This window comes from Apiospora kogelbergensis, assembly GCF_038363985.1.
Source record: "Apiospora kogelbergensis strain CBS 113332 chromosome Unknown utg000007l_segment0_segment0, whole genome shotgun sequence".
Lineage (NCBI taxonomy): Eukaryota > Fungi > Ascomycota > Sordariomycetes > Amphisphaeriales > Apiosporaceae > Apiospora > Apiospora kogelbergensis.
In genome coordinates, this window is record NW_027117424.1 from 1984552 (window position 1) to 2012546 (window position 27995).

At 53.1% G+C, this 27995-nt stretch overlaps 5 protein-coding genes across 5 annotated transcripts; all 5 read left to right on the plus strand.

Annotated features, from left to right (window-relative positions):
* Window positions 1–1148: 1148 nt before the first annotated feature.
* PG998_010974 (uncharacterized protein) lies at window positions 1149–3546 on the plus strand (the record flags this gene model as incomplete). Its single annotated transcript, XM_066877790.1, has 3 exons — window positions 1149–1379; window positions 1514–3164; window positions 3257–3546. The coding sequence occupies 3 exons, from the start codon at window positions 1149–1151 to the stop codon at window positions 3544–3546; spliced, it is 2172 nt and encodes a 723-aa protein (XP_066726844.1).
* A 9707-nt stretch (window positions 3547–13253) lies between these two features.
* Window positions 13254–15238, plus strand: PG998_010975 (uncharacterized protein; the record flags this gene model as incomplete). The annotated part of the gene is made up of 3 exons (XM_066877791.1): window positions 13254–13526; window positions 13595–14581; window positions 14645–15238. 3 exons carry the CDS (start codon window positions 13254–13256, stop codon window positions 15236–15238), a joined length of 1854 nt encoding a protein of 617 aa, XP_066726845.1.
* A 6070-nt stretch (window positions 15239–21308) lies between these two features.
* On the plus strand, window positions 21309–22223 carry PG998_010976 (uncharacterized protein; the record flags this gene model as incomplete). The annotated part of the gene is made up of 1 exon (XM_066877792.1): window positions 21309–22223. The coding sequence occupies one exon, from the start codon at window positions 21309–21311 to the stop codon at window positions 22221–22223; it is 915 nt and encodes a 304-aa protein (XP_066726846.1).
* A 502-nt stretch (window positions 22224–22725) lies between these two features.
* Window positions 22726–24270, plus strand: PG998_010977 (glycoside hydrolase family 47 protein; the record flags this gene model as incomplete). Its single annotated transcript, XM_066877793.1, has 1 exon — window positions 22726–24270. One exon carries the CDS (start codon window positions 22726–22728, stop codon window positions 24268–24270), a length of 1545 nt encoding a protein of 514 aa, XP_066726847.1.
* Window positions 24271–25516: 1246 nt separating this feature from the next.
* Window positions 25517–27813, plus strand: PG998_010978 (uncharacterized protein; the record flags this gene model as incomplete). Its single annotated transcript, XM_066877794.1, has 6 exons — window positions 25517–25559; window positions 25779–25956; window positions 26033–26132; window positions 26275–26653; window positions 26734–27391; window positions 27477–27813. The coding sequence occupies 6 exons, from the start codon at window positions 25517–25519 to the stop codon at window positions 27811–27813; spliced, it is 1695 nt and encodes a 564-aa protein (XP_066726848.1).
* Window positions 27814–27995: the final 182 nt, after the last annotated feature.

Below are 27995 nucleotides of genomic sequence, written 5' to 3' on the forward strand. Positions count from 1 at the left end.
CTTGGTGTTATGACTTGAGAGACAACAACGCCCTGGAACCTCATAGCCCCTGATATTCAGGCATCGAGCAGACCAACAAGCCAAATTCAAGTACCAGCCAGCGGAAGTGAAAGGATGAAAGACAGTGATGTGACGGGCAGTACTATTCGGAACTTTAGCGGTGTTCGCACTTGAAACATGAAGCCTGCCGGTAATGTCAAAGTCGTTCGTTCCAGTTGCTAGACTTCAGGGTATTGGGATATATACATAAATCAATAACTCCAAACACTGATGTGTCCAATAGTATAGTTCACCAGCAGTGATCCATCGGCCCAGGCGCCTGGAACCGGGCCACCGACTCTTCAAAACTTCATCCATTTTCGCTGTCATTAGCGGGTTCCAATGTGTCAATTGAACCCACGCCTCCGGAGGGTCCCGAACCTAATGCCACTTTTATCGGACCCTACTTGCATGTCTTAGGACGAACCCTGAGCTGTACAATGCATTCATTTTAGAGCAAGTCGTAACTAGTCAACTCTGGTGGAATGTCTGCATGTGCTCGACGATGATAGACAGATGCCACTACGCACTACGTGGATTCGGGCGCATCGTCTTCCACGACCTCTGTACGAAGTTGAAATTCAACGTCTGTCGGCTGGACTTTCCTTCAATGATGCGAGCTAGCCCTCGAACCCCGCAAATCGGAAAAAACGATACAATTATCCGAAGACTGTCCCACTCAGGTTGAGGGGAAGGTGTCTGGTGAGAGGTGGAATTTTTCAGTGTTGACAAGGAATAGTGAAGGAGCTTTGCGCCCATAAGTCGCGTTGACCTTCAGGTAAAATACGCTAAGATATTCCCCGCAATAAGAAAGATAGAGCAAAAAAAGGAAGGGGAAAAAGAGGAAGAAGGTACACTCTCGGCATCGAGTATTTTTTTTTTTTTGCTTGCTCACCCCGCCCGCCCAAGCCCGCCATTTCGACTCTCCTCCGTATTCGGCAGCGTTTCGACTATCCATCATTCGATCCTAGACAACGCGACTTCGGACCTCCAAATCCAGCGCCTTGTTGGTTCGTCTGTATGCTTAAGTGGAAACGCCGCCATTTACTAATATACCGCCTTCTCACGGAAAGCTCCTTGGCTCGGCCGAACCGGCCTCGTCCAATTGTATGGATGGCCACTCCATCACCGGCGCCGCCTCCGCGTCGCTGAGTCCTACATCCCCCGTCAGTGCCCGCCATGGCCTTGGATCCTCCATTAAGAGGAAGCGCAGCGTTGGTGGTCCGGACAGCAGCCCTGGGAGTGGCAATGGCATGGACGATGACCAATCCCTCCTAGAACGAGAGAAAAAGCGACAGCCGGGCGTCAAGCGCGCTTGCAACGAATGTCGCCAGCAGAAAGTGAGTCAAAAAACGTGGACGACGGGTGTGGCTACCAATTGTGCGACCCAGCTGTAGGACTTCAAACCCAAGACATACATGCGCGCGCATCTCTTGCGACAAATCTGGGCTAACAGTGATGCTCTCCACTACAGTTGCGGTGCGATGTCGTACAAGACCCCTTCCAGACATGTACGCGATGCAAACGGCTAAATCTCGAATGTAAAATCGAATCCAATTTTAAGCGCGTTGGCAAGAGATCGAAACATGCCGAGATGGAGAAGGAGATCGACCGTTTGCGACGGAACATGCAGCAAGCCAAAGCTCAAGGCTATGTCATGGACGAGGACGACGGCATGACACCCCAACTCCAGTCGCCCGTCGCCAACAGCGCCTACTCTCATACCCGCAACCCCTCTCTTATGGGCTCCGACGAGGCTGTCAACTCTCTCCTTACTCTCAAGAGGGGCGGTTCCTACAGCATCTCGACGCATTACGCCTACGAGTTGGAAACAGTCCGTCTAACCGAGCAGGATGTCAATGGACTCTTCCGGGAATTTTTTGCATTCTATCACCCCTTCCTCCCCTTCCTCAACCCGGAACAGTCACCCGACCTCTACTTTCAACAGCATGCATTACTATTCTGGTCCATTGTAGCCATAGCGGCGCGGCGCTACTCTGCGCGGCCCAGCATTCTGCATGAGCTGGCAGGGGGACCTTTGCATCGGCTGCTATGGAGCACCGTCGGCGATGTACCCAACAGCTACTTTGTCGTAAAAGCCTTGTGTTTGATATGTACATGGCCATTACCAACGAGCACTACCACTGCGGATCCGTCACACATATTGTGCGGAGTGATGATGAAGGCTGCCACCGGCATCGGCTTACACCGTCCGAACCACACCCAGGATTTCTCCAGGGTGTCCGTGGAACTGAACAAGGATCAGCTCCATGATCGAGTCACCACCTGGGCTGTGTGCAACATAGTCGCGCAGTCCATAGGCACAGGCTACGGTCAACCCGCAAGTAGTCTTTATGACTGGACCCTTGCTATCCGCCCCGGTGAGGACGGGCCTTTTACCTTGTCGCCTGAATTGGAGGCCAGACTCCGAGTTGAACGATTCTGCGACAAGGTCTCCAAGGAAATGTATAGCAATGCCAGTGACCCGAGAGGTGTGGCTGGTGATGAGCATCGCGCGATGCTAATGCGAGTATATCGCCGGGAGTACCAAGAATTGCAAGCGTCTATTCTTTCCCAGCGCCTCTCCCCCATTGTTGAGGTCCATCTGAGAGCAGGCGCTATACATATGCGGCTCGCTGGCTTCTTCGACTCGAGCGCTACGCCCGGATACATGGACGATTTGATGGGCCTATGGCGAGCCGTGTCTGGCTTCCTTGATCTATTATTCCAGGAGAGCAACGAGCAGATTCTCCGCTTCGCCACCAACTACATTCAGCAGATGCTCGTTGCCGCTGGGTTCGCGCTTCTGAAGCTACTCAGGTCTTTCTTCGCGAAGACTACTGTTGACTTCGAGCGAGGGCGGAGCCTATTCCACAAAACCATCAATTCTATCCGAAAGACCAGCGTTGTAGAGAACGACCTCCAGTGGAGATTAGCAGAGCTTATGGTCCAGATGTGGAATGGTGCTCGGGTGGACAATAATTCTCATCACGACAGGGACCCGGCAGAAATCGACGATAGCCTGCAGCTGAAAGTGCGCTGCAGGCACAGTATGAGTCTTGTCTTTGACTCCATCTGGCGATGGAGGGAGGAGTACCAAGCTCAAGGGCGTGGTACTCTTGACTGTAAGTACCTGACGCCGCCGCTCCCTCCCCTTCCCCTATTTTCATTTTTGACCCGTACCTGCAACGAATGATGCCTGGCTAACGTCAAGTAGCCCTCAAACAAGCCACTAATCCAGACTCGGCTAACGAGTCTTCAGCATCCTCAACCCACCTAGAAAGCACCCTAATGCCTCAACAAAACAACGTGACGAGTTTCATTGCCGGAAACGGCGCATTGACGCCCAATGCTCACAGCAATATAAACACAGGCACCAACAGCATGCTTGCAGGGATTGGATACGGAAGTGACTCGAATTACGATTTCTTTGACCCTCAAACTTGGATGGTGGAAGGATTACTGGACTTCAACTATTCCTTAGCCCCGCCTCTCGAGGGGATGTAGGACCCCAGCCCCTACCCCTTTGAATGGGCATCGACGAAGTAGAGCCTTCTGATACAACAGATCCATTTGACCGAGGACGATGAGCGATGTGGGAAATTGCTTTAACTGCACAATGTACTGACTCTGGAGGAGTTGTTTCTTATGGATAATGCCTTAATACCCTGTTAGTATAGTATATCGCCTAGAAGGCCAGCGTTTCCATCTTGGTAGGGGTTTTCCTTTCATGGCTGCCTTCTATGGGGGAGTGGGGAGCAAGACATGTTCCTACACTCGACTTTCGTGCATTTCATAACTTGTATACAGCACCGGGCACCAGGAGTATTATATTATTTGATGGGTGGCGCTATTTTGCTGCAAGTAATGAATGGGTTTATGAGATAACTAGGTACTTCTATACACACAATGAACGTCCATTATATCTAAAGCTCGAAACTCGTCTTCCACAGCACGCCGTCTTCAGATGCCGAAGAAATGCCACCCGTTGAGCGGCTGTCGGGCGTTGGCTCGAAGCAAGCAGCGTCTTTTACTGATTATGGGTATGGCCGGGACCGACCTGTCGGTGCCGTTCGACACCAGCGAACCTTGGTCACTGACTGCCCGTGTGAGGAGGTCTATTTTAGGTATGTCGTCTGGACAGCACGGTGGCGCTATGGATGATGTTAATGGTAGCGAGCAAACAGGTGGTAGTTATATCGCATGCATGCAAGTCGCTGGCATTGCAGCCATGCCAAGAAACCACGCAGCGTCTGTTTATCTGGTGAGGGTCACTTGCTCTGTTCGAAACCCGCTGAAATGGATCGGACCCCAAACCCCAACTTGGAGTGCAAACAAGAATCCCACCTCCGGGGCCGTCTATTACACCCTGTCCACCAGAGCCCAATGACAGACACGATATCCAATGACAGGCGATGAGATCCCGCAAGGCCCGGCTCGTCGCTGTGAAGAATTACAAGGAGGCCCAATGTACTTAGTTGGGCAGGGCCTTTTCATTTCTTTTAGCCTTTTCATCTTAGTGGGATGCTTCACATTTTGGGAGGTCCGGCTCTCTCATTTGACCGCGGAAGCGATAGACGCCGTGGCGGGCAGGTTTGCACGAAAGAAAACCCATCGTCAACCAAAGCACGCATCCAACTTGGTCCATGGCCCAGTGCTCGTCATTGGTCGCACCTCTAGATTGAATTCGGATATCATGACGCAAACTGGGCAATCAAGACGGCGCGCAGCGTCGCATCGAATGCTGCCGTTCTTTTGGCGGAAGCGATGAACGCCGACCATTTCTTCTTTTCTTTCTCTCTCTTACTGCCCCCATGTTGTACCGGAGGAATGAAGGCGGCGGAATGCAGTCTCACATGCCCGGGATTCCTCATGGTTCCCACATGGTATAATCCTCGAGGATGTAGGGCAGGCAGCAAGCAGGTGATGGTCGTTTCTGGGAGAGGGTTGCGAATGTACTAACAGCAAACGGCACGGACGGTGTGACGAGGATGACAGGACGACAGGAGTCCATGTCCAGCAAAGTCTCGGTGATGTTACGACTGCTCATTGGCAGATGGAAGTAATGATAGGAACCTTGATGCAGCCCAAAATATTGAGGGGGGGACGTCTCCAGCAGCGCTCGGCAAGATCTTGAGCGACCAATTGTTTGTAAAATGAAACTCCCTCCGTCCCTCCATCATACGAACCCCCATCCCGCTCTGCCTCTCTCGTGCATCTCGCGCAGGTGCGAATCTTGCGGGTTCTGGATGCCTATTGGTCCCAGACCGGCTGTCCGGCAGGGCTGACAGCAAGCAGGTCCAAGTCAAGTCATTTCGATACATTTCCAATACTTCCCCCGAACATCCATCTAAACAGATAGGGCCGAGTAAGAGTCGAAGCTCACAAACTGCAAACTGTAAAAAAGCAGGGATGGGTACGGGCTCCTTGGAGAGGCCGAAAAAAGGAACATCAAGTTCGTCATATTCGTCCGTCAATCAATCATCAGATTGTTCTTCGGCTGTTCGACCGGTCGCTCAAACGGCCGCATGGCGGGGTCCGAGGCGTAGACGGTAAAGTGGCCAGTCGCGTACAGCCGTGGGTTCTGGGGGGGTTTTAGTTAGGGACTTAGGCCTGGTACGGCAGGTAATAAGCAGCTAAAATCCAAACTGAGGGAACCCGAGCAGGATTCGGATGGGGCTTCGTGGCGTCTGAAACGGTGACGGCCATACCGACGTGACTTCTTGACTTGACGATGCGGGCGCGGGCGGGCCTCGACTTTGGGCCGACCGCGCCCATTCACCATCCAACCCACTTGGCCGCCTGGACGGCCGCTGAGCACCCGTAGCAACGAATTGAGATGGCATACACAACATTTCACCCCTCGTTATTAAGCGCTATAAAACAGTGGTCTGCAGCTTGGGTTTCCACCCAAAGGCAGAGACGACCGGAACTCAGCCTTGCTGGGCCATGGCATGTTCAGAAATGTGCCTTGTCGTCCGAGGGCCCATCTCCTCCGCGTCTGGTCGCATGTGCCGGCAGCCTTTACTCATCAGTCGATCTGTCTCTTTCGCAGACGAGAGGCGTGACCGCTCGTTACCTGTCCAATACGCATCGAGTGACGGGCCCCTAAATCGTATTACATGCTTCTCATTGCACACGCCTGCGCATTGTGTTTCATACCGGCCTGGAGCCTATCGGCAGTATGCCCATTGGGCCCGGAGGGTCGCGGAATGTGGCAAAGCACAGCTGAGCTTGGGGCCATTTGCTATACTGCATGCCTATTCAGCATCTCTCTGGGGCCTGCCGATCGGAGCCTTCGCCCCATCGTGTATGCGTGTGCCACGGTCTAGAGTGGGCGTGCTGACTCCCTGGTGGTGACTCCAACTCTAGAATCTTCACTGAGTGGGCGCTGCTGCCTTCGATACTGCCGCAGTATGCGACTGGCCTGGGACCCCTTTTGATGAAAGAGGTGTGGTAGATGCAGGCCATAGGGTCATCACTCTATTCCCCGTATGACGTCTCGGACCTGTGGACCGATACCGCAACATGCCCGGCCAGGATGAACGACCTTACGGGCTGAGAGCCGTCATTGGTCTTGGGCGTCCGTTTGCAGACATTATACAGAGGAAAGAGAGTGCCCAAGCTCTGTCGTCCGCACTGTCAAGCCCCACGAGGACGTTATAGGTACAACAAGCCTGGGGCAACGGTACTCGCTCTTGAAGAAAGGGGCCAGTGTATGCCACCCACCCAGTAGTGGAAATCCGTCACCTGCCATCACCTTCGTACCCCCTTACCCCTATGAAAGCACCAAGAATGGGACGGGTGGGCACACCACAAGCTCGGTGTCTAACTGGCCATTCTCGCGTACAGAAAGCTATTCTTCAAGCGGCATATCGGGGAGGCGAGATGCAAGTTCAAGGTAGGTGCTATTGATCCTACGGGCTCGCTTCCGCATGGCTCGAAACGAGTTGCTACACAGCTACTCCACAGCTCTTATCCATCTGTCACATTGCAATTCGCTCTTCTGTTGAGAGGAGGAGCCGATGCTATGTGTGCACTCAGGGAATCAATGTACCCATGAAGTGCTACGTTCTTAGACCGACCATACCGAACGGAAAGGGGCCACTAATAGGTAGGGAGCAAGGAACAGGGACTTCCCTCCTCTACAGCACTAAGGGTATATGGGAGCAGAGGCCGAGATGCCGGAGAGCTACCGCCCAAGCCGAAGGCTTGGTGTATCGGCATTCTTTGTGAAGGTGTTGGTTGCAGGAGTGAGGAATTCGCATGTGTTGTTGGTGAGGAGAGGGAAAATCTCTCTCTCCATTGTCAGCCAGCTCCCTGTAGTCATGCCGGATCTAATAAGCGTGCAACACAGAGGGGACCGGATGAACCAATGCAGTCGCGAGCTTTAGCTTTATCTTGAGGATGCTAGCTTTCTCTCTCGCCATAAAGCATAATCTGCCCATTCCGGAGTCAGAGACCCTGGTCTCGGCAATAAGGATAGATTCCAAAGAGGATCTACAAGCAACCGTGGACAGAGGGTCTCAGGCGGCTACAACAGGGGAGCACCCTCGGGTTGCCGGAGTTTCCAAAGGAAGCTCAAAGTGCACTCTTCTCTCTCTCTCTCTCTCTCTCTCTCTCTCCCCCTTCTCGGTGGTATAGTCACTGCTGAGGAGAATCCTATACCTGCACCTACAAGGGGGTTCATTACAGCTCCGGGCCCTGGCCATGAATGCCAGACGTAAGCGCACACGGAATGGGGTGTAGGAAAGTAGTCCCTCCCCCAGACCGTACCTGCCTTAAAGCAGCAAACCATAGCCGAAACATTTGGAGAAACGATACCATGGAACGAATCATGATGATACGAATTCACGGCATGAAGTAAGGCATATGAGATGGTGGAACTAGCGGGCAAGATGGAAAGGAAGCTTCCGCACTTGGTCGCCCACGTACCTACATACCCAACGTACACAATTAGGCGCAAAAGTGCCGTTGGTAGTGCCAACATAGACGAATAGCCGACGAGCAGGGCACTACTTCTTACTGTCCACTTGACTTCCATGATGATTTGCGACGAGAAGTGAGACTTGTCATCTTATTGCTTTCTAAGATGCCACGCTCTGTCCGAGCCGAGCGCTTGTCCCCAGCTGTCCCCATGAGGTGAGCGGCGGTCTACGCAGGGAGCTAGGCGAGTTCGTACACGAACAACGTTGCTTGAATGTCCTGAGCCAAGTACAACCTTTTGGTGTCTCCCACCCCCGTTTCTGTGTAGGTAGTAAGTAGCATGTAGTAGCTAGGTATGTATGTATGTATGTATGTATGTACGCACCATGTCAATGCATCCAAAGCAAACCTGGACAAGACACCAGGGGTAGAGGTAGGCAATGTACGATCAGTCAGACCGGCTTCATGTCAACACGAGAGAGAGAGAGAAAGAGAGAGAGACTCTGTGCACTGTGCACTGCTTCTTTGCGTCTGATAAGCGCCTGTAGTCGGTGGCATGACGATGCCATGCCGCGAACGTAGTGTGAGTGTTTGTTGGTTCTCTCGGGCCTTGGAGTGTTGGGGCGGGTGTTTCGAGACGGTCTAAGTCGATGGCAAGGGAAATGGAGACGGTGACCCAATCAGGAAGCCGTTCACACGCGATGGGCTATGGGGATGGGGTGGTGGTTCCGCGGTTAATCTTGCTTGCCAGGTGGATGATGGATGTACATGGAAAAACAAGATACGATACGAGTACCTTGCCTACCTTACTAGGGGCGGTGCCAGTGTGTCAGTCAGTCAACAGTGTGAGTCGGTCTTACGCCTTGCAGCAGCAGCGACATGTGTACACACATACACATATGTACATGCATATGTACATACATACATACATGCATACATATTTGTTCATTTTGGCCCCCACCCACCATTTCCCATCTCTAGCGTGAACCGACCAGCTGGAACGGCCGTTGATTGGTCCAGATGCTAGCTTCCTCTTTTTCGTCCCTCTCGTACTGTCGCATTAAGCGCGTGTAGTTTTCCCTCTTGACTCGCATTGCACCCAGCAGTACAAGGTGGCGCATTGGTCACCATGTACTCTATGTATGTCTAGGTGCTGCTGGGGTAGAAAAGGGTTCCGTGGATTCCGGATCTTCCCTGGCCTGCTGGACAGACCAGATACCTGCCTGTGCTGCAAACATTTGGCAGCCACTCCACTATTTAGCATTGGACACCAGGGGCTGGGCTGGCTGGCTCCAAGACGGAAGGAGCGGGTGGAGGAAGCCATCCCGCCTACCGCTTGGTGCTAATGTCTTCTGATGCCTCCTCTTGCCTCTCGCGCTGCCTGTTTCCCGCGAACCATGCCACGGCCAGGCATCGCTTTCAATTCGTGGAATTGATTACTATACCGTCCCAAACTCTCGTTATTGCCGTAGAAATCACAGAGTGCGCCTTTAAATGAGGTAATCTGTTGAAGAGGCCCGGCTCTGACGTATCATGCAATAGCAACAGCAGACTGCCACTTCTCGCTTTCTCGCTCTCTTTGCTTGCTTGCTTGCTTGCCGTCTCTCAAGGTCGGAGAATCCTGGCATCCCCGGTTTGAGCTGGATGATCCCACCTTATCGGCTCTCGAATTCATGCACTCTTGCATGCCAGCGTCTAGACGACAGCTACTACTCTATCATATCAGGTTGCGGCATGTATGTAGTAGGTGGTGACTCTTACACCACCCCCGACGGCGAGACCCGATTATCTGGATAACGCAACACGGAACGGATTGAATATAACTACCTAAATGAATACCACATGCTCATGCTCATGCTCACGCTCCTGCTCATGTGCCACCTGTTGGTTCAATCAGAGTTTACACGCGCGATCGATTAGACGCTGTTCCAACATGAGGACCATGCGGGCGTCTATCGTGCACTGTTTGTGTCCGGGGACTTGTTGGTACAAGTCGAGCGGTTCTCGAGCAACAACCCTGTTTGTCTATTATTGCAGAGCCATGCTTGTATGGATCAATAGGGCTAAGCCGCTGGATGATCCATGCCTCTTTGATATTGGGTTGAGTAGGGCATCATCGCAAGCCTCTATTTCATCGACTTTTATCAACCACGGATAGACAGGGTGATGCCGTCATACTAATGTACACAATAATGTATGTATGCTCAATGCTTTGCAGGAGTTGCTGCCACCCACTTTCCTAGTCTCGCTAGCTTATATCAGCATTAGGTTCTAGGTTCTGAGCTCCGTCAGAAAAACCCATCCTATAGGCCCCCTGTCGTATTCCTTTGGCTTTTGGAGATAGGCTCGGCTCATCACACAACACATCATTATACACTGCGCCAGTTGCCAATTGCTAGCTCGCTTGCCAAATACCCCCCCTACTGGATTCTAGGATGGATGGATATAGCTAGTTTGGATGCAACCATGGGGCCGTCGCCTAGTATGTGGGTGGTGTGGTGGGTAGATAGATGGGACTGGACTGGTGGTTTTCACAGCCGCGAGGTGCGCGCACAAGCAGACGAGCAGAAGACGAGAGCGCGGTGGCACAGCCAGCCCATGCGGCAGGCAGGCAGCATTGCCCGGCGGCGGGCACAGACAGAGGCCATCATCTCCAGTCTTTGCTATCCACTTCTGCTTTCCCCGGCCTGGATGGCTCAAGCTCCCTCCCCCTCCACTTGATCGACTCCTGGTCAGGACGAGTCTTGGCACTCTACATATACAGTACATGCGTACTCTGTAATGCAACAGGGCATTCGATCATGGAGGAGGTAGGCGAGCAGGGTGGTTTCGGTGCTCATGCCGGTACGTCCTTTCGATATCGTATCTCTTTCGGCTTCTCTCTACGTGCCCGCCCTCTCCGTGTGTGTTTGCATCTCTTTCTTCTCACATACATACACATCGACCGACAAGTGTCACTGACATTGGCATCGACCCATCTTTGTCGACAAGGCAGAAATAGCGACAGGGGCCGGCAGGGGGCCTGTCCGGGCCTGTCCTATCAAATCCGCCCGAGATATGGGCGGTCCACTCCTCCCCCTGCTCACCAAACGTGATCCTCGTTGATCCATTTTTAACGAAACCCCGAACACCTTTTGAAGCCACCTGCCACCACTTTCGGTCAGTCACAAACCTTGACGGCTTGATAATTGCCTATCCGGGCAGATTACCATGTTAGCATCTCTGATGTATCCTTGGATCTGGCGAGTGAATGCTCGCGGTGGATGCAGTGGATTTGTCCTGCTTGATGGGTGAAGTCGAGCATCCTCGCCGTGACGTGCGAATTCGACTCTTGCTCCCCCTCGACCTCGACCGTCCTAGCTGGCGGGATTCCTCCGTCGGAACATCATGGTCTATTTAGGTCACTCGAAACGTGTGCCATTTGGGGGCTTGCGCTACCCGTGCCTCTCTTTTCCGTCATTCATTCCACCGGCTTTGCGCCGCAGCCTTTCTTCTCTCGCTTCTGCAGAAGAGCTGACTAAATTGGCAGATCTGTCGCGGAGGAAGTGGAGGAAGCGTTGCTCACTCAACCTGCCTGCAATTTCAATTTGCAGCTCCATTTTTCACCCTCATTTCGATGACGATGATGATGGCACAAGACAAACGAGTATAGAGTTCATTTTTCAATAAGCCTTCCCTTCTGGCGAAGCTACCTTGACTGCAGGAACATACGCCCGGACAGTCTCTACCGCATTGTCAGGCATGCAGCCACGCACACAAACTGGCCAATCCCAGCGCACTGCGGGTCGCGCAACCTCGAGCCGAAAGAAATCTATCCAGTCACGGCTGGATAGGCGCATTGGAGGCACTTAATACCGTTTCCAGACACCCTTGTACCCGGCCTACTCTCTACCCGTCCCTTGGTCCAAGTCCAGTTTCCTCCTCGCCCTCTGCCGATTTACCTCCCACACCCACCCTCTAACGGCGCAGAGCTTGGGTAGTGATCCTCCCGTTTCCGTTTCCTCCTCCCATGCAGAAAGTGAATCAACATCTTGCCCGGCTTCTTCAACCCTCGGGATCACATCCCTTGCCAAGTGTCAGGATTTCCCCCGAAATAGGTTTCCCCTCTATATTCTCTTCCACTTGGACCGTCTTGCTGTAAAGCTTTCGCCTGTGTATCGGAATCTTTCTAGACGCACACAGCCTACTGAATCGGAGAGATAACGTGGTCCACGGCAACCGTACTCTGCATGATACCCAGATTAGCATCTTTGTTCTCTTGTACCGGTCTAGCAGGTTGCAGCGGTTGTGTAGGCAGTGCATGCTGTGTATGATCGCCAGCTACATACACCATATCCTTGGGCCGAGTCCGAGTAGATACCCGTGCATAACCCAGCCCGGCGTGCATATGCAAAATACGTTATGAGCAAGTACCTGGCAACGCAGATTCTGGGCTCACAGGTATCTGTGTGGGTACGCACACAGTGTGCGAGCTCTTGGAGCCCATCAGTCGATGCTGGACTGAGTACATTGCGCTTAATTTGCATACCCTAGTTGAGATAAACGGGCAGTGGAGTAGCAGTCTACCACTCGATATACTACCCTGTCTGCCCTACGTCTTCCCTGGTACTGGTCGACTTGAAGCTCTCTACCCGAAGGGGCCATGATTTACCACACACGTATACCCTACCCGTCACCCAATTCTGCTAAGCCCTGCTCTGCCATGCCAATGACACTGCTCTCCGGCGCTTACGGCTTCATGGCGAGCAGCTCGGCAAGAGGCCTGCGTGGGGACCCAGGAGGGGAGCTAACCCATACTTTATGTATGGGTATATCCTGAATAACTCAACACAGTGGTGGGGTATATCCCAAGTGACCACACAGCGGCTATCTGTACCTGGGGTGTGTCGTTGTCGGGAGTACTCGTGTACTCGTGTACTCGTGGCCAGACTCCGTAACCCCTCCAGGTGCTCAGGTCTGTCACCCCTATTGACCCATGTAGCTCCCCGATACATGATGATCAATCGAGCTGGTACCCCTGCATGTAGCGTGGAAGTAGAGCAACGCCTTGAAAGGCAACACATCGATGTAGCTTCAAGCAGCATCCAGCCCGCTGGCTATCTTCTCCACCTCGGCACGACCTACAAAGACCCATGAACACCGTCTTCTTTCTTTCATGATATAATACGTCTTCTCTCATGCTCTCTTCTGCATTTCTCTGAACATCAGCAAAACATACTCATTCCCCTTTTTACATCTGAACACCTAAGAGGACTCTTAACGAGTGTTCGCGAAGATACCTCCAACCCATGTGCCAGATCGTCCCTCAAGCATCTGTCACCCCTCGATTCGGTGCTGCCTCAGACAGAAAGTGCTGCTCGTCGACTAATTTGGACCTGTGCGAGCACAACAGACTAGCCATTAAGCTCGAGATGGGAGAGCACGTACATCTACAGCCGAGGCCGGTTCGACCCAACAACAGTGTTTCGCGCGAGTCGAGCCTACCTGAAGAGGGACGACCCTTGTCAACGCCTACAACTGTTGCCTATACCACTCAGGACCAGGCCGTGGCCTACTCTACTGTAAGTTTATATACTTGCCGGCTTCCTCTCCATGCCCCAGAGTGCAGTTAACTTACCTTCCGCTTCAGGTCTCCCCTTTCAGCACATATATGGCCTATGATTCCTCACTTCCCACTCCTGTTTCCGCCGCTGGTTCTCCGTACCAAAACTCGGAAGACTCCCACAGCAAGATGGCAACTATATATCCCCACGGAGGGAACAGATCCCAGCAGCCCACGCCAACAATACCATCGCGACGTGACAGTGGATGGCTCAACCATACTAGCCAGCATATGAACATGCCACCCAGCCAGGCGTCCTCTCCCATGGATATGAGCTCAACCACGACGGGCATGCTAGGGATCCATGGACTGGAGACGTCTAATTCACCTGAAGGCCCGGACATGGTATCCTCGTCGGAGCCGCACTACTGGGGTGCTTTCACTGTATCGGAAACAGGACAACAAGACGATATATCTTCACCTGCGTTGAACAGCACCGGCCTATATGGTACAACGCTACCGCACGTGGAACCACATGATCTGCTCAGGAGCAACGCTATGTTCTCTTCTCCGTCAATGGGCATGCCGACAACGTCAGCACCAGTTCCCATTCTCCAGAGCACACCAGGCATGTCATCTATGCATGATTACCACATGACCGGCTTGGGCGGTAGCTCCACACAATACCTGCCTATCACCCCAAGCCACTACGCTGCCCCCGCAAAATCCCGCCGAAAGACTCAAAAGCCCAGGCAAAGGAAGCGGCGGGAGTCCAAGCAAGACTCCAATAATGGCGATTCCGGTAGTGGCACCAATGCTGGGTCAGACGCTAGAAGCCCACGCAGGCTTGCTCATGTGCCTCCAGAAAAGAGAATTACACTCAACGAGGAAGCCACAGAGGACGACCGCGATCTTATCGAGCTCGTTTACAAACACTTCGACAAAAAGGGCACGAGTATGTGGGAGTGTGTTGCCAAGGAGTTCAGCATCAACCACGCCGATATGGATCGGGCGGCCCTCCAGATGCGAGTCGTTCGCGCCGTGCATAAATGCGCCGTGTGGCCCGAGTGTGAAGTAAGTGACCTTCGCCAGCTATGTCTGCTTCATCCACCTAGAAAAGAACTAACACCCTCTCAGAAAGATCTACTTCGCAGGGCCGAGGAAGAATACGAAAATCGCCGGCTGTCCGAGATCATGAAGATATTCGGAGAACTGGGAGGGGGCCAGAGCTGGATGATCAAAATCCCACACATTGCGAAGCTACTGATCGAAATGGGAATCGACGCCTTCGACCCTGAGTTCGACCCTAAGAAGGCTAGACGCCGGCGCAAGATGAGCAGCCGTCGCCGCAGCTGTACCACCAGTGCTCTACATAACCCGACTCTCATGAACCAATACCTAGGAGAGCCGCTGCTCTACGACGAGGACCACAGCATGGGTCGGCTCGAGCACAACGCAGTCAGGCTCAGCGAGGAAGATGACGAGCGACTTTTCGCCCATTACCTCAAGGAGGAGTCACAAAGCCCAGAACCGGACTCGGCACTACAAGACATCCCGCAGAGCCGGGCATTATATCCGCAATCCAGTCCCGAGATGACCATGGGCCAGTCCCGGAGCGAACAAGTTGCGCGCCAGGCCTGTGAGCAACTGATACATCAACAACACGGCATGTACATGTCGCACCCCCAAGGCGCTGTATCCAGCAACCAACAGCGCCCTCGGATGCGCTAGCAACTCGAACCAGCCTCTGTTTTCCTTCCATATCAGCACACACCATGGGGATAAAGGCGTTTGTGCAGGCATAGTCGATTCCCATCAGCGAGCATCGCGGTTAGAAGACATTAGCTTCAGTGCATCATCATAGAGCGACCGGCACTCTCTAAACCTCATCATTTATCGTTTTCCTCCCTTTTCCATCAGCGAGATACCACACAGGTCTGCACAATCAGATCTACTTGATTTTCGGACGGCGTTTAGGGGGTCGATCTCTGTCTTCTACTTGGGCGGTCCGTCCTATATGGCTATATAGGCTTGTTCCATGCAACCATCATTCCCTTGAGGCTGTTCCTATCGCTACTGGTTGATTACGTTTTGTTTTATGTTTGGTAGGGAGGCGTGCTCCTAACAGAGCCTGGAAAAGCAGAGCGATGCACATTGGCAAACCTGCCACAGGGGGGATGCAACTGATAGACTCAGCCAATCTCCAATCTCACATACCAGGAATTCTAAGCGAACTGAAGTACCATGATTGTATCCCCCCTAAACACTCCACTGTGATCCATTCAATTTGGAGTGAAGCCCCTGGTCCCAGACTGGCAGCAAACAAATTCAGTACCCGCATTGATGAGGCCCCATGAGAACGCTAATAATCTTCTTGGACTCCTTGCTTTGTAAGTGCTCGACATGGGTATGCTATTGGTATCCAGGTCGAGGAACACCATTTTCATCCTAAGCGGCAAAATATTTATTATGAACGAGCCACTGGAGTCTTCGTGTCTGTGCGGCTCTTGGTACTACTACAGTGTATCGTTTTTTACATCTACTGAGGAATATCCATACATACAGTGTAGTGTGGCTTGTTAGAGATAGACGGAGGGCTGCAAAGGGTAGCGGGCAACTAGTGGGTGTGCCTTTTTCCCTCACTCCAGTCCCACTCCCCATGGAGAACGAGATACAAGAGGTCTGGATTGTACATGATAAGTAAGAAATGGATGTGGCACATTTCTCCTCTCTCTGGAGTGATTTGCCATCGAGAGGGGGGCGGCCGGGGGTGAGAGGGGAGGAAGCGAGCCGAAAGAGTGAGGCATAACAAACATCTGCAGCGGTTAGGCGGAGAATGAAATGACGGAGGAAAACAAAGAAAAGGGGGTCGGTGGCGGCGCCAGGCTGCATGCGAATCAAGCTTCTTTGGGCAAAGTGTTCATCGTCTCGGCCGGCAGTGTGAGGAGAGAAGACGTTAGAAGAGTCTCTCCCTGCATACGACTACTTTAAGGCCAGTCAGTGGACTATGAGATTGACCACTGGATGTCCCGGGCCACGTGCAGAACGAATCCAGTGACTTGGATTAGGTGCGAGCAACCTTGAGCATGAACATGCGACGATGACAAGAAAGATGGGCAAGACGAAACACAAACCATCGTCTCTCTCCGGTTCTCCCTAAGAAAACCCCCCCACGTACATATCTCCCTTCGCCCCTGTCTCGACCTGCAACGCTCAGTACAAGGCTTTCCCCTCCTGCATGTATGATGTAGGCAGCAGGCAGCTATATCCTCGTGATTCGTGACTGCAGCCGTTCCATTGCCGGAAGCGAACGAAAGGCTGTTGCCAGTGACAATGCATAGATGATGACAGGACTCGAGACCTGGGCTCTCGCCTCGCTCATCTATGGAGGGTGGGAAAACACGACACGACGCGGAACGGACAAGGTGACGAAGCGTGCTATCAACTCGTAAGGGCATTCGTCCAGGGTTGTCAACTCTGTCGCGCGCGTCGGCGTCTTTTGGGGGTTTTTTACTTTCTCACCTTAGCGCTGGTAACTACGCCGTCGGTAAATTGTAGAACCAAGCGAGTAATGCGACACAACCTCCTCTTCTGCTCCCCCTTCCATGCAGGCAAAGCGTGACGGTGAATGAGATGCCGGAATGTGGTTCGTTCCTGTCACCTAGACATGTAAGCAAAGCACAAAACCAATTCATTTCATCCACGTCCAAGCACAAATTGGGGGATCATTAATCGCTGTTGTCGACGGTACATTGACGGACTCGTCACAAACGTTCTGCTTTGTCTTGGCAGCTCGACGTCGCTTGCTGTTCCGAGCACGAGCACGAGCACGGTGTTATGTGATGTAACCCAGTACGTACCGCCTGCACCGTATTTTAGACGGTTCCTACATCCTACATCCTACATACTTCTGAGCAAGGTGCTGAACAAGGTGCTGACGCCGACAGTTGCTCCGTCTCGTTCGGGTCCGAATTGGCTGCCATATTCGGCGACAGATGGTAGGGCTAATCCAGGCAGCCAAGCACATAGTAGCTTCACGGCGGAGTCGATATCGGACAGGGTCATCAATCGCATTGCATCTCATCTCACCTCGCTCACCGGCCCTTTCATTTTCATGGCGGAGATACTGAGTGATGTCTTGTCCTTTCAAGAAGGCCAGACTCGGTCAGGTCTGAGCACACCTTGCCTCCCCCCAGACTCCTGTCCTGGCCCTGGCCCTGGGCCCGTCCGCGCATCGACTTACCAGGGCACACAGCACCCGCGGAACGGCTACTGCAATGTAAAAGTGCATTCGTCTGTCTTTCCCCCACGCGGTTTGGGCCTGCCAGGCAGCTTGCTAATCCTTCGAACCAGCGCCAGAACACATGTCGTGTTGAGTTGTCGTGGCTGCCGTGGATGTTGTGTCACACAACACAACACCGCCCACGACATGTGCTACGTGACTTCGCCTCAGTTTTCCCGAATCGTCTTGATGTCTCTACTTTACTCGTCTGATGACGCAGTATGCACCCGATGAAATTGAAGACACAAGCAGCGGTAGCAGCACCACCACCAAGTAAAGGTGGGCGGTGACCCATGACTGGCCCTTATGTCCGCATTGCCGTCATTACCTAGGCCCATGATGCGTGGGACGTGAACCATCACCATCCTGCTTACTCAAGGTATAGCCAAAAGACCCCCTGGCTCAAGGATTATATGGATATCGTGATAAGGCTCTCGCTATCTCAGCCATCATGCTCGATTGGACCACGCCTGGCATATCGCCTTCCCCAAATTCGAAAATAAAAACGCTCCAAAACCGGCCATATGCGTATCCAGATCACGTACGCTTTCATTGTCCATAGGAGTCATTCAAACGCTTAGAGGCGGGTTCTCTTGTGGATTACTGACTAGTGAAGTTTGCTGCTTCCCTGTAGGGTGTCTGCACGGCATTGACGGTGTATTGGATGAGAGGAGATGGGCAACGGTGATTTGCTGTCAGCAGAGCCGGAAACTCAAGCCCACCCCCCTGGGACTGGGGAACCTCAATGGCAGCGAAATTGCTCTCGACCAATCCCGAGTTGCCGAGCTCAGGGAGCGTGGGTTACACAGCGCCGAGCAATCGGTCATTCATCACCACTCACGGCAGGACGAGATTCATTATATAATGTCAACGACTACCAGGATCATTACAAATGCCACGCCATAAAGAGTAAAGATGGGAGGAAGAAAGGGGGTTGAGAGAGCGGCCCGTCGAACACATTCCTACCCCCCATATTCTGCATTGTGAATGTAACGCTCTGCCAATTGGCCGGTGCACCTCGACGGCATCGCCACACGGCGTCGCGAGTTGAAGGTTATTGTGACGACTTCCCGTGCCGGTCACGTATTTTGAGAGGCAAGTGACGGCGAGTGACGGCAACAGAAACACGCCCATGCACAGCCATCGCCATGGCTGTTAGCCATCGAATACCTAGATTTCGAATTCTGTAGTGTGATTCTCTACCACCTCTTATCTCGGTTGCGGCGGACGGCAGTGATGGATAATCTTCGACGACTACACCCGCGCCCCTGGTCTGATGCGATATGGACCAAACCAAGCCGAGGAGCGCTAAGCCCTAGGGAAACTGTCTATTGCTTCTCTTCCCCTGCAGAGAAAAAACCTCCATTCGAGCTACGACGCTGCTAGGAGGATCCTCGTGGGCTCCTAGTTGTCGGCTGTGCATAGCTCGCTGAGTGGGTGGTTATTCCCGCCCGTGTCAATCTAAGAATAGTTGCATCTGGGCTCCCCCTTACGTTCTTTGACGCGGATCTGTTACCTCAACCCCCGTACGCAAGGTTCGCCCGCTGGCTGACACGTTTGCAGGGGAAGTAACAACGAATGGTTTTCTTCAGCCTCCGCCGTTTCATAGAGCTTCTGCGTAACATTCGCTTCAGGAGACGCGGTGAGAGGAAGGCTTTTCTCCAAATTGTCGGGCGTGGACTGTTTACCGAAATTTGGGATCTCGAGATCCAGGGAGAAAATGGCAACGCGCAACGAAGGCCATGCAAGCGGCTGAGGTAGCAGGTAGCAGGTAGCAGGTAGCTAGGATAGCTACTCACTCACCACCTAATGTATATACTTTCTTCGTGTAGGTACATACACACTTTCCCCTATTGGCCGCACTAAATCGGATCCTCTTTTTGTCTTTTCGTTCTTGGGAGAGCCGGCAAGGTCTGAAAGTAGCAACTACTTACCTCACTGTGCGAGCAGCTCCCTACATAAGTCCAGAATTTGTCACTCCCGGCAGATGGTCAGACGCATTGTACTTAACAATCTTGAGTGCTTACGAACCGAGGCGGAGACGCCAGCCTTCGCCTGAGCCATGAGAGATTCCACAATGTGTCCAGGCACTCTCGGCCGACTTCTTTGCTGACACTATTATCTAAAAGGATATGTACGTAGGTAGGTAAACAAGTGGCATTGCGGCTTAGTAGCCTAGCCTGGCCAGTTCTGTACAGCAGCGAAAACTTTCCCTTCGCCATTGGTCTTACTAGCTACACAAACTGTACGAAATGCCCCGGCCTTTCTTACAGTGCTTATTGCTCATCCTTCTAGAGAAAACTTAGCCAGGTTTGCCTGTGTCCGTAGTTGGAGAGCTAGCTGCTGTTGTTGTATAGGCTGTGCCATAGTGGGCCGGCGATGGTTCAAGACAGTGATCTTCCAGTGATATGAGCACACATCTCATTGCTTCTAGGTCGAGATCTAGGTCCTCAGGTTCTGGCCTGTATATCACGTAGATTATGGGACCATTTCCCGGGTAGTCGGGAGACGGTTAGAAGGAGTACACCGCCCATGTCTGCCCTCGTGGGTAGGTAAGTACCCAAGAAGTCCAGAGCAATGATATCTCTATGGAAGCCCAAGTACCACAGTGACATACGGAAATTTCCAGTGCATTAGTAGCTCTATTTGTTCGTGTTGGTGTGCGTGTGTGTGTGTTTGGGAAGCTGCAAAAGGGGGCGAAGCTTTGCAGTGTTGCACACCCGTAGCGCAGCCGCGAGGAAAACGGTGAAGCGATGTTGATATTAGCCGCGCCTCTTCTACTGCATATATGACAGGCACAAGAAAGTCAGGAGTCAAGGCCTGTTGACCCTTTTTGCACGCATTGGATAATCAACGAATAAACCAGATGGTGATATTGCCACACTGGCCACGTACCGTCCCATACAATGATGCGCGAAGAAGTCGAATGGTACTTTCATTGTAGAGCCCACCCAGCCCGGTGGAAGTATGTGTCGCTCGCAGCTACATCATTGCATCCTGAATTCAATGTGCTCTTACTAAGCAAGCGCTGTGATAGGGCGGCCCACTCAGCCACTCTTGGGAGACAGCAGCATTAATGACGGGCATAAGGCATACATACAGCGATCTGTCCTAAAACCCCCCTAAGCTTGGTGGTTGGTTAGCAGCTCCAGTCCCCACCACCCACTAACCCACTACCACGAAAGCTTGACGACTTGCTCCGTACATATGGGAGCATCGGTGGGAGGCTTGGGAGCTGTCTCGTGAGTTGTTCACCTAACCTACAGTTTCGTCTGCGATTCCGAACCCCCTTTGACTTTTCCAACCAACTGCTTGGCTTCTGTTGGTATTACTTGCGCCGACCTCTGCCGCTTCCTACATGTATCGTCTTGATACTTTTTGCCGGTAATGCCCTTGCCAGGCATGGCCGGCTGGACGTCGGCTTCCAACAACAATGCATTGAGGCGCATGCCTCGTGCTTGGTGCACTTCACTTTGCATCCTTTTCTTATCGTCATGGCTGCTGCTTTCCGTGCGGGCTATGCGCCCCGACCGCGTTGCGCAACTACGCCAAGAGACGGTCGACATGTTTTACCACGGCTTCGACAACTACATGCACATCGCATTCCCCGAGGACGAGCTACGCCCTGTCTCGTGCACGCCTTTAACCCGCGACGCACTCAATCCACGAAATGTCGAACTGAACGATGTCCTGGGTAACTACTCCCTGACCCTAATAGACAGCCTTTCGACGTTGGCCATCCTCGCCTCTGCGCCGCCCGGCGACCGCGATACCGGGCCGAAAGCCTTGGCCGACTTCCAAACAGGTGTTGCTGCCTTGGTCGAACAATACGGAGACGGCCGGCACGGCCCGTCTGGGCAGGGCCTGCGCGCAAGAGGCTTCGATGTGGACAGCAAGGTTCAGGTCTTCGAAACCGTCATCCGCGGTGTCGGTGGACTTCTGAGTGCACATCTGTTTGCCGTTGGAGATTTGCCAATTGCAGGATACGACCCACGAAGAAACGGTGATGACTTGGAGCAAAATCCCATCATCTGGCCTGGAGGCTTCAAATACGACGGCCAACTGCTCCGTCTAGCCCTGGACTTGGCCCAACGTCTACTGCCGGCGTTCTACACGCAAACGGGCATGCCCTACCCACGAGTCAATTTACGCCATGGCATCCCATTTTATCTGAATTCTCCCCTTCACGAAAACATCAGTTTTCGCCCGAACGGGGAGCAAGGCTTCCCGGAAATCACCGAGACGTGCAGTGCTGGTGCAGGGAGCTTGGTTCTTGAGTTTACTGTGCTAAGCCGCTTGACGGGTGATCCGCGCTTTGAGCAGGCCGCCAAAAGAGCTTTCTGGGCTGTTTGGTCGAGGAGAAGTAATATCGGTCTCATTGGTGCCGGCGTCGATGCTGAAGCTGGTCATTGGATAGGGGTTTTTCTGGAATAGGAGCTGGCATCGACAGTTTCTTCGAATATGCCCTCAAGACCCATATCTTGCTTTCGGGGCACGAGCTACCAAATCGGACCATGCCGAACCCAGCTCCCTACGGCAGCCAGCTGGACCCCAATAGCCTTTACACTCCGCTGTCCGACGAAGACAACTCGGCTGATTCTTTCCTGGAAGCCTGGCACCAAGCTCATGCGGCCATAAAGCGTCATCTTTACTCTGACGTGCACCATCCTCATTACATCAATGCTCACATTTCGACGGGCTCCCCCAAGCCTATTGGATAGATAGCTTGGGCGCTTACTACTCGGGCTTGCTCGCACTCGCAGGAGAGCTAGATGAAGCAATTGGTACACATCTATTGTACACAGCTCTGTGGACCCGCTACTCGGCCCTGCCTGAACGCTGGTCTGTCCGAGACGGCCATGTTGAAGGTGGGCTTGGATGGTGGCCGGGCCGGCCAGAGTTCATTGAATCCACCTATCACATCTACCGAGCGACTATGGACCCGTGGTACCTGTATTCTGGCGAGATGGTCTTGAAAGACGTCCGAAGGCGGTGCTGGACCAAGTGTGGTTGGTCTGGGTTGCAGGATGTGCGGACTGGAGAGAAAAGTGATCGAATGGAAAGTTTCTTCCTCGGAGAGACTGCGAAGTACTTGTATCTGCTTTTCGACCCGGACCATCCGCTGAACAAATTGGATGCACCTTACGTCTTCACCACAGAAGGGCACCCACTGATTATCCCGCGGAAAGCAGGACAGCCCAAGGCGCGTAAGAAGGATGTCGTCGTGAAGGAGGCCATGCCCTACTACGACGAGAAATACACCAATTCTTGCCCAGTACCGCCAAAGCTTCCTCCGCTATCTGGTTCGGCCACAGCTGCGCGGCCAGACTTCTTCCACGCAGCCAGCTTAATTCGCTTACACCACATACCTAACATGCATGCTATATCAGACCCGGAGTCGGCTGCAGCTGTACGCGAAAATCCAGCGGTGTATGCGATGGCACCAAGGTCTAACCACACGATATTCCCATGGACACTACCTCCGGCAATGCTCCCGCCTAATGGCATGTGCGCGGCGATGCGGCAGCAACAAACTTCGATCATCGAGTTTCCCACCAACACCCAACATTCTGTAGGAAATACTTTCAGTCTCATGTTTGGGGGCCACAACCTCGTCCGTATGGGCAGTGAAGGCATTGCGATTAGCAGCTTGAACGGACTCAAAATCACGCTTGTTCTAGAAGAGCCTCCCGACTACATCGAGCGTGCATGGAGGGTGTCTAGCATTGGCCATTTAGCCTTGGGTCGCGACGAGAAGGTCTTCATTACTAGGGATGTTCTTGCAGAAATGTCGGATCCGTTGTTTCATCGGATCAGAGATTCGGTTAGCATCGATATCTTGCTGCAGACGGAGATTCCTCCTCCACCTGTCGAGACCCCGGCGAACTTTACCGCATCCGAAAGCAAGGCACAGACTGAAGTGCAGTCTACCATCGAGATGGCTGATTCACCCGGGTCTTCCAACATCTTCAGCTCCTTTCTGCAGCAGATTACTTCGGTTTTGCGCGAGCCCGCCTCCACCTTTGCTCCTGAACCGGTTCGGAAGCCAGAATATGACTACGCGGAACTTCCAGCGATCTTACCTGCGGGCTTGGGGGCAGCACCGTTGCCCGACGTGCGCGAAGCTCCCAACCCAGCCACAGGCGTGAACATCGAGTCTTTGGCTTGGAGCAACATCTACTTTGCTGACCAGGCATGTCGGGCTAAGCTCCCGGATGCTGCAGCTAGAGTACACCAAGTAATTGTGATGAGGCGCGGCGGCTGCTCCTTTTCAGAGAAGCTGGCCAACATCCCGTCGTTTGCCCCTAACCGCAACGCACTGCAGCTGGTGATCGTGGTCTCGGATGACAAAGAAGATGAATCAGAGGGCAACACATGGGGCTTTAACTTTATCCGGCCGTTGCTGGACGAGCTACAGAAGACGCCTGCAGGCATACTACGCCATAACCCCATTGCCATGGTCATGGCGGGGAGGCGGTGATGAAACATACCGGGCTCTCGAGCACGCTAAAAGCTTAGGACTGCGGCGGCGGTACCACGTCGAGAGTCAAGGTTTGACGATAGGGAATTTAGTTGTTTTATAGGACAGGCGGGACAACTTTGCGATTGAAAGGCATGCGTGGGCGTTCAGGGGGTTTTGCATCCAGCATGGAGCATGGGGGCGATATCATATCACGTCTCTTGTTATCTTTTTTCCTATGGGGTCCGAATAGACTACTTGCATAGTACGTTCAGCATTTATACACCGTGCCTTGCGACCTACCGAGCGCATGTAGGTATACCAGCGGTTGGCTCTAGTCACCACCATGATATTCTCAACAGCATTGGGGAGGTGGGTTTGTCTCACCAGACCTGAAAGCAATTCTCGTCCGCCCATGCCCATCATGCAAGCAGTCATGTTGTACAATGTTGGAATTTGCTACGGGCCTCGACCCAGCTCTCACAGTCTGGACTTTGTACAGGATGTTCTCTTCTCTCTTTCCTTGCCAAAAGGATGCATGCACCTTGCATTGCATGGGCCCGGAAACCCCGTATACTACCGAGGTGGATGGACAGTAGGGTGAGAATACTGGGCACATCAGGCCAGGGCAAAATTTGAGTCAGGGTCCAGGCTAGCAGTGAGCCGAGAATATTCAACAAGAGCAGAATTGAGCTCGCCTCGATTTAGTGGTTGTGTAAGGCAAATATGATGCAAGCATGCCCCTCCCTCACCAGGTCTCAGGCGTCGAATTTGGCCCGCCCACTTGGGATAAGAAGATAGCAGAGCCTGAGCGCTAAAAAAGAGTCTCCCACTTTTTTCGCCCGCCTCCCGCCCAAAGAGAGAACAGAAGGACGAGCGAAAAAAAGAAAAGAAGCAGGAAAAGCACGGGCCATTGAAAATTTGGCTGGCCTGGCTGTGCGAGGATGAGGGGGAGGAGGGGAGGGGAAGAATAAGAGAGTGTGAGAGTGAGAGTGAGAGTGGAAGTGGATTGGTGGCGGTGTGTTCGGGCTCGCAAGCACTGAAAGAGAGGTCGCAACTTTTTTTATTTTTTTTTCTTTACCACCAGCCCCACCACCATTCCGGCAGAAAAATACCAGGCCCTCAAAATCTAGATAATTCCTGGTCCCCTCCGAGGCGCATCTTTTCGTCGACTGTCTCCCTTTCCCTCTCGATCAATCCACTCCCTTTCTTCTTGTTCTCTCTCATCTTTCCCATCTTTAACGAGAAGAACATCACAGTCGCAATAATGGCGGACGAAGTTTACGATGGTGCCATCGGCATTGATCTGGGTATGTTCATCATCTTCAACACTGCCATTTTGCTTTGTGCCCGCCGCCCACATTTATCCCACATTCGACAAAATTCCCTGTGCGCAAACGCACATGGCATTTCCTGCGAATCGTCACAGCAAGAACTGCGACGACTAGCATTGTGCCGACGAGAGGAATCTGAACCACCAGAAGATGATTTTGGCAGCAATAGTCGCTAACCATGATTCCAATCAATAGGCACGACCTACTCCTGCGTTGCCATCTACGAGGGTACCAATGTCGAGATCATCGCCAACGAGCAGGGTAGCTTCACCACTCCCTCTTACGTCTCTTTCAACGAGAAGGAGCGTTTGATCGGTGAGGCCGCCAAGAACCAGGCTGCTATGAACCCCATCAACACCGTCTTCGATGTCAAGTAAGCCGCCCATGTTCCGATCTTCCTGGCCTGCCACCGTGCAATGGTTTGCTGACCAAAACCCCTCCTTCAACAGGCGTCTGATTGGTCGTCCCTTCGATGACCCTATCGTCAAAAAGGATATCGAGTCGTGGCCCTTCAAGGTCGTCGAGCAGGGCTCCAACCCCATGGTGCAGGTTGAGTACCTCGGCGAGACCAAGACTTTCTCCCCCAGGAGATCTCCGCCATGGTCCTCACCAAGGTAAGCAACCCCCAAAAGCTCTTGCTGCGCAGCGGCAGCAGATCTTCCCGCAAGCCACTAACAACATGTGACTACAGATGAAGGAGATTGCCGAGGTCAAGCTTGGCAAGAAGGTTGAGAAGGCCGTCATCACCGTGCCCGCCTACTTCAACGACAACCAGCGTCAGGCCACCAAGGACGCTGGTGCCATCTCTGGCATGAACGTCCTGCGTATCATCAACGAGCCTACCGCCGCCGCTATCGCTTACGGTCTCGGCTCCGGAAAGTCCGAGAAGGAGCGCAACGTCCTCATCTACGATCTGGGTGGTGGTACTTTCGATGTCTCCCTCCTGAACATCCAGGGTGGTGTCTTCACCGTCAAGGCTACCGCCGGTGACACCCATCTGGGTGGTCAAGATTTCGATACCAACCTGCTGGACCACTGCAAGAAGGAGTTCACCCGCAAGACCAAGAAGGGTGAGATTGAAACATTCCCTCTGCTGAGATTCGCATCTCACTGCTACCAAATCTGTTACTGACTGTCTTTTTCCTTCTAGACATCTCCAAGGATGCCCGTGCCCTGCGCCGTCTCCGAACTGCTTGCGAGCGTGCCAAGCGTACCCTGTCCAGCGGTGCTCAGACCACCATTGAGATCGACTCGCTGTTCGATGGCGATGATCTCTTCCTCCAGATCACCCGTGCTCGTTTCGAGGAGCTGAACGCCAAGGCCTTCAGCGGTACTCTCGAGCCCGTTGCCCAGGTCCTCAAGGACGCTGCCTGCGAGAAGAGCGCCGTCGACGAGATCGTCCTCGTCGGTGGTTCTACCCGTATCCCCAAGATCCAGAAGCTGTTGTCTGACTACTTCAACGGCAAGAAGCTCGAGAAGAGCATCAACCCCGATGAGGCTGTCGCCTACGGTGCCGCCGTCCAGGCCGGTATCCTCTCCGGCAAGGCCACCTCGGCCGATACCTCTGACCTCCTCCTTCTGGATGTCGTTCCCCTGTCCCTGGGTGTCGCCATGGAGGGCAACATCTTCGCCCCCGTTGTCGGCCGTGGTCAGACCGTGCCTACCATCAAGAAGCGAACCTTCACCACTGTTGCCGATAACCAGCAGACCGTTCAGTTCCCCGTCTACCAGGGCGAGCGTGTCAACTGCGAGGACAACACCTCCCTTGGAGAGTTCACTCTGGCTCCCATCCCCCCCCATGCGCGCCGGTGAGCCCGTTCTCGAGGTCGTCTTCGAGGTCGATGTCAACGGTATCCTGAAGGTCACTGCCACCGAGAAGACCTCGGGCCGCAGCGCCAACATCACCATTGCCAACTCTGTTGGTAAGCTGTCCTCGGCTGAGATTGAGACCATGATCAGCGACGCCGAGAAGTTCAAGTCCACCGATGACGCTTTCAGCAAGCGCTTCGAGGCCAAGCAGCAGCTCGAGTCCTACATCAGCCGCGTTGAGGAGATCGTCTCCGACCCCACAATGTCGCTGAAGCTCAAGCGCGGCCAGAAGGAGAGAATCGAGGAGTCCCTCAGCGAGGCTATGGGCCAGCTGGAGATCGAGGACTCTTCTGCCGAGGACCTCAAGAAGAAGGAGCTCGCCCTGAAGAGACTCGTAACCAAGGCCATGTCGTCGCGATAAACGTGGACGCACTTTCTATTTTTTGGGGAGTAGGGTCTGAGGGGGAGTCTCTTGGTGAGCTACGACTGGACTCAAAGGAGAAGTCCAGGAATGATTTACGCTCATCTTTATACGTGATAGACGATGGCATCTGAGGGCAAGAAATGGGTTCCGTTGCTCCTCACGGTTCGGGAATGAAATGA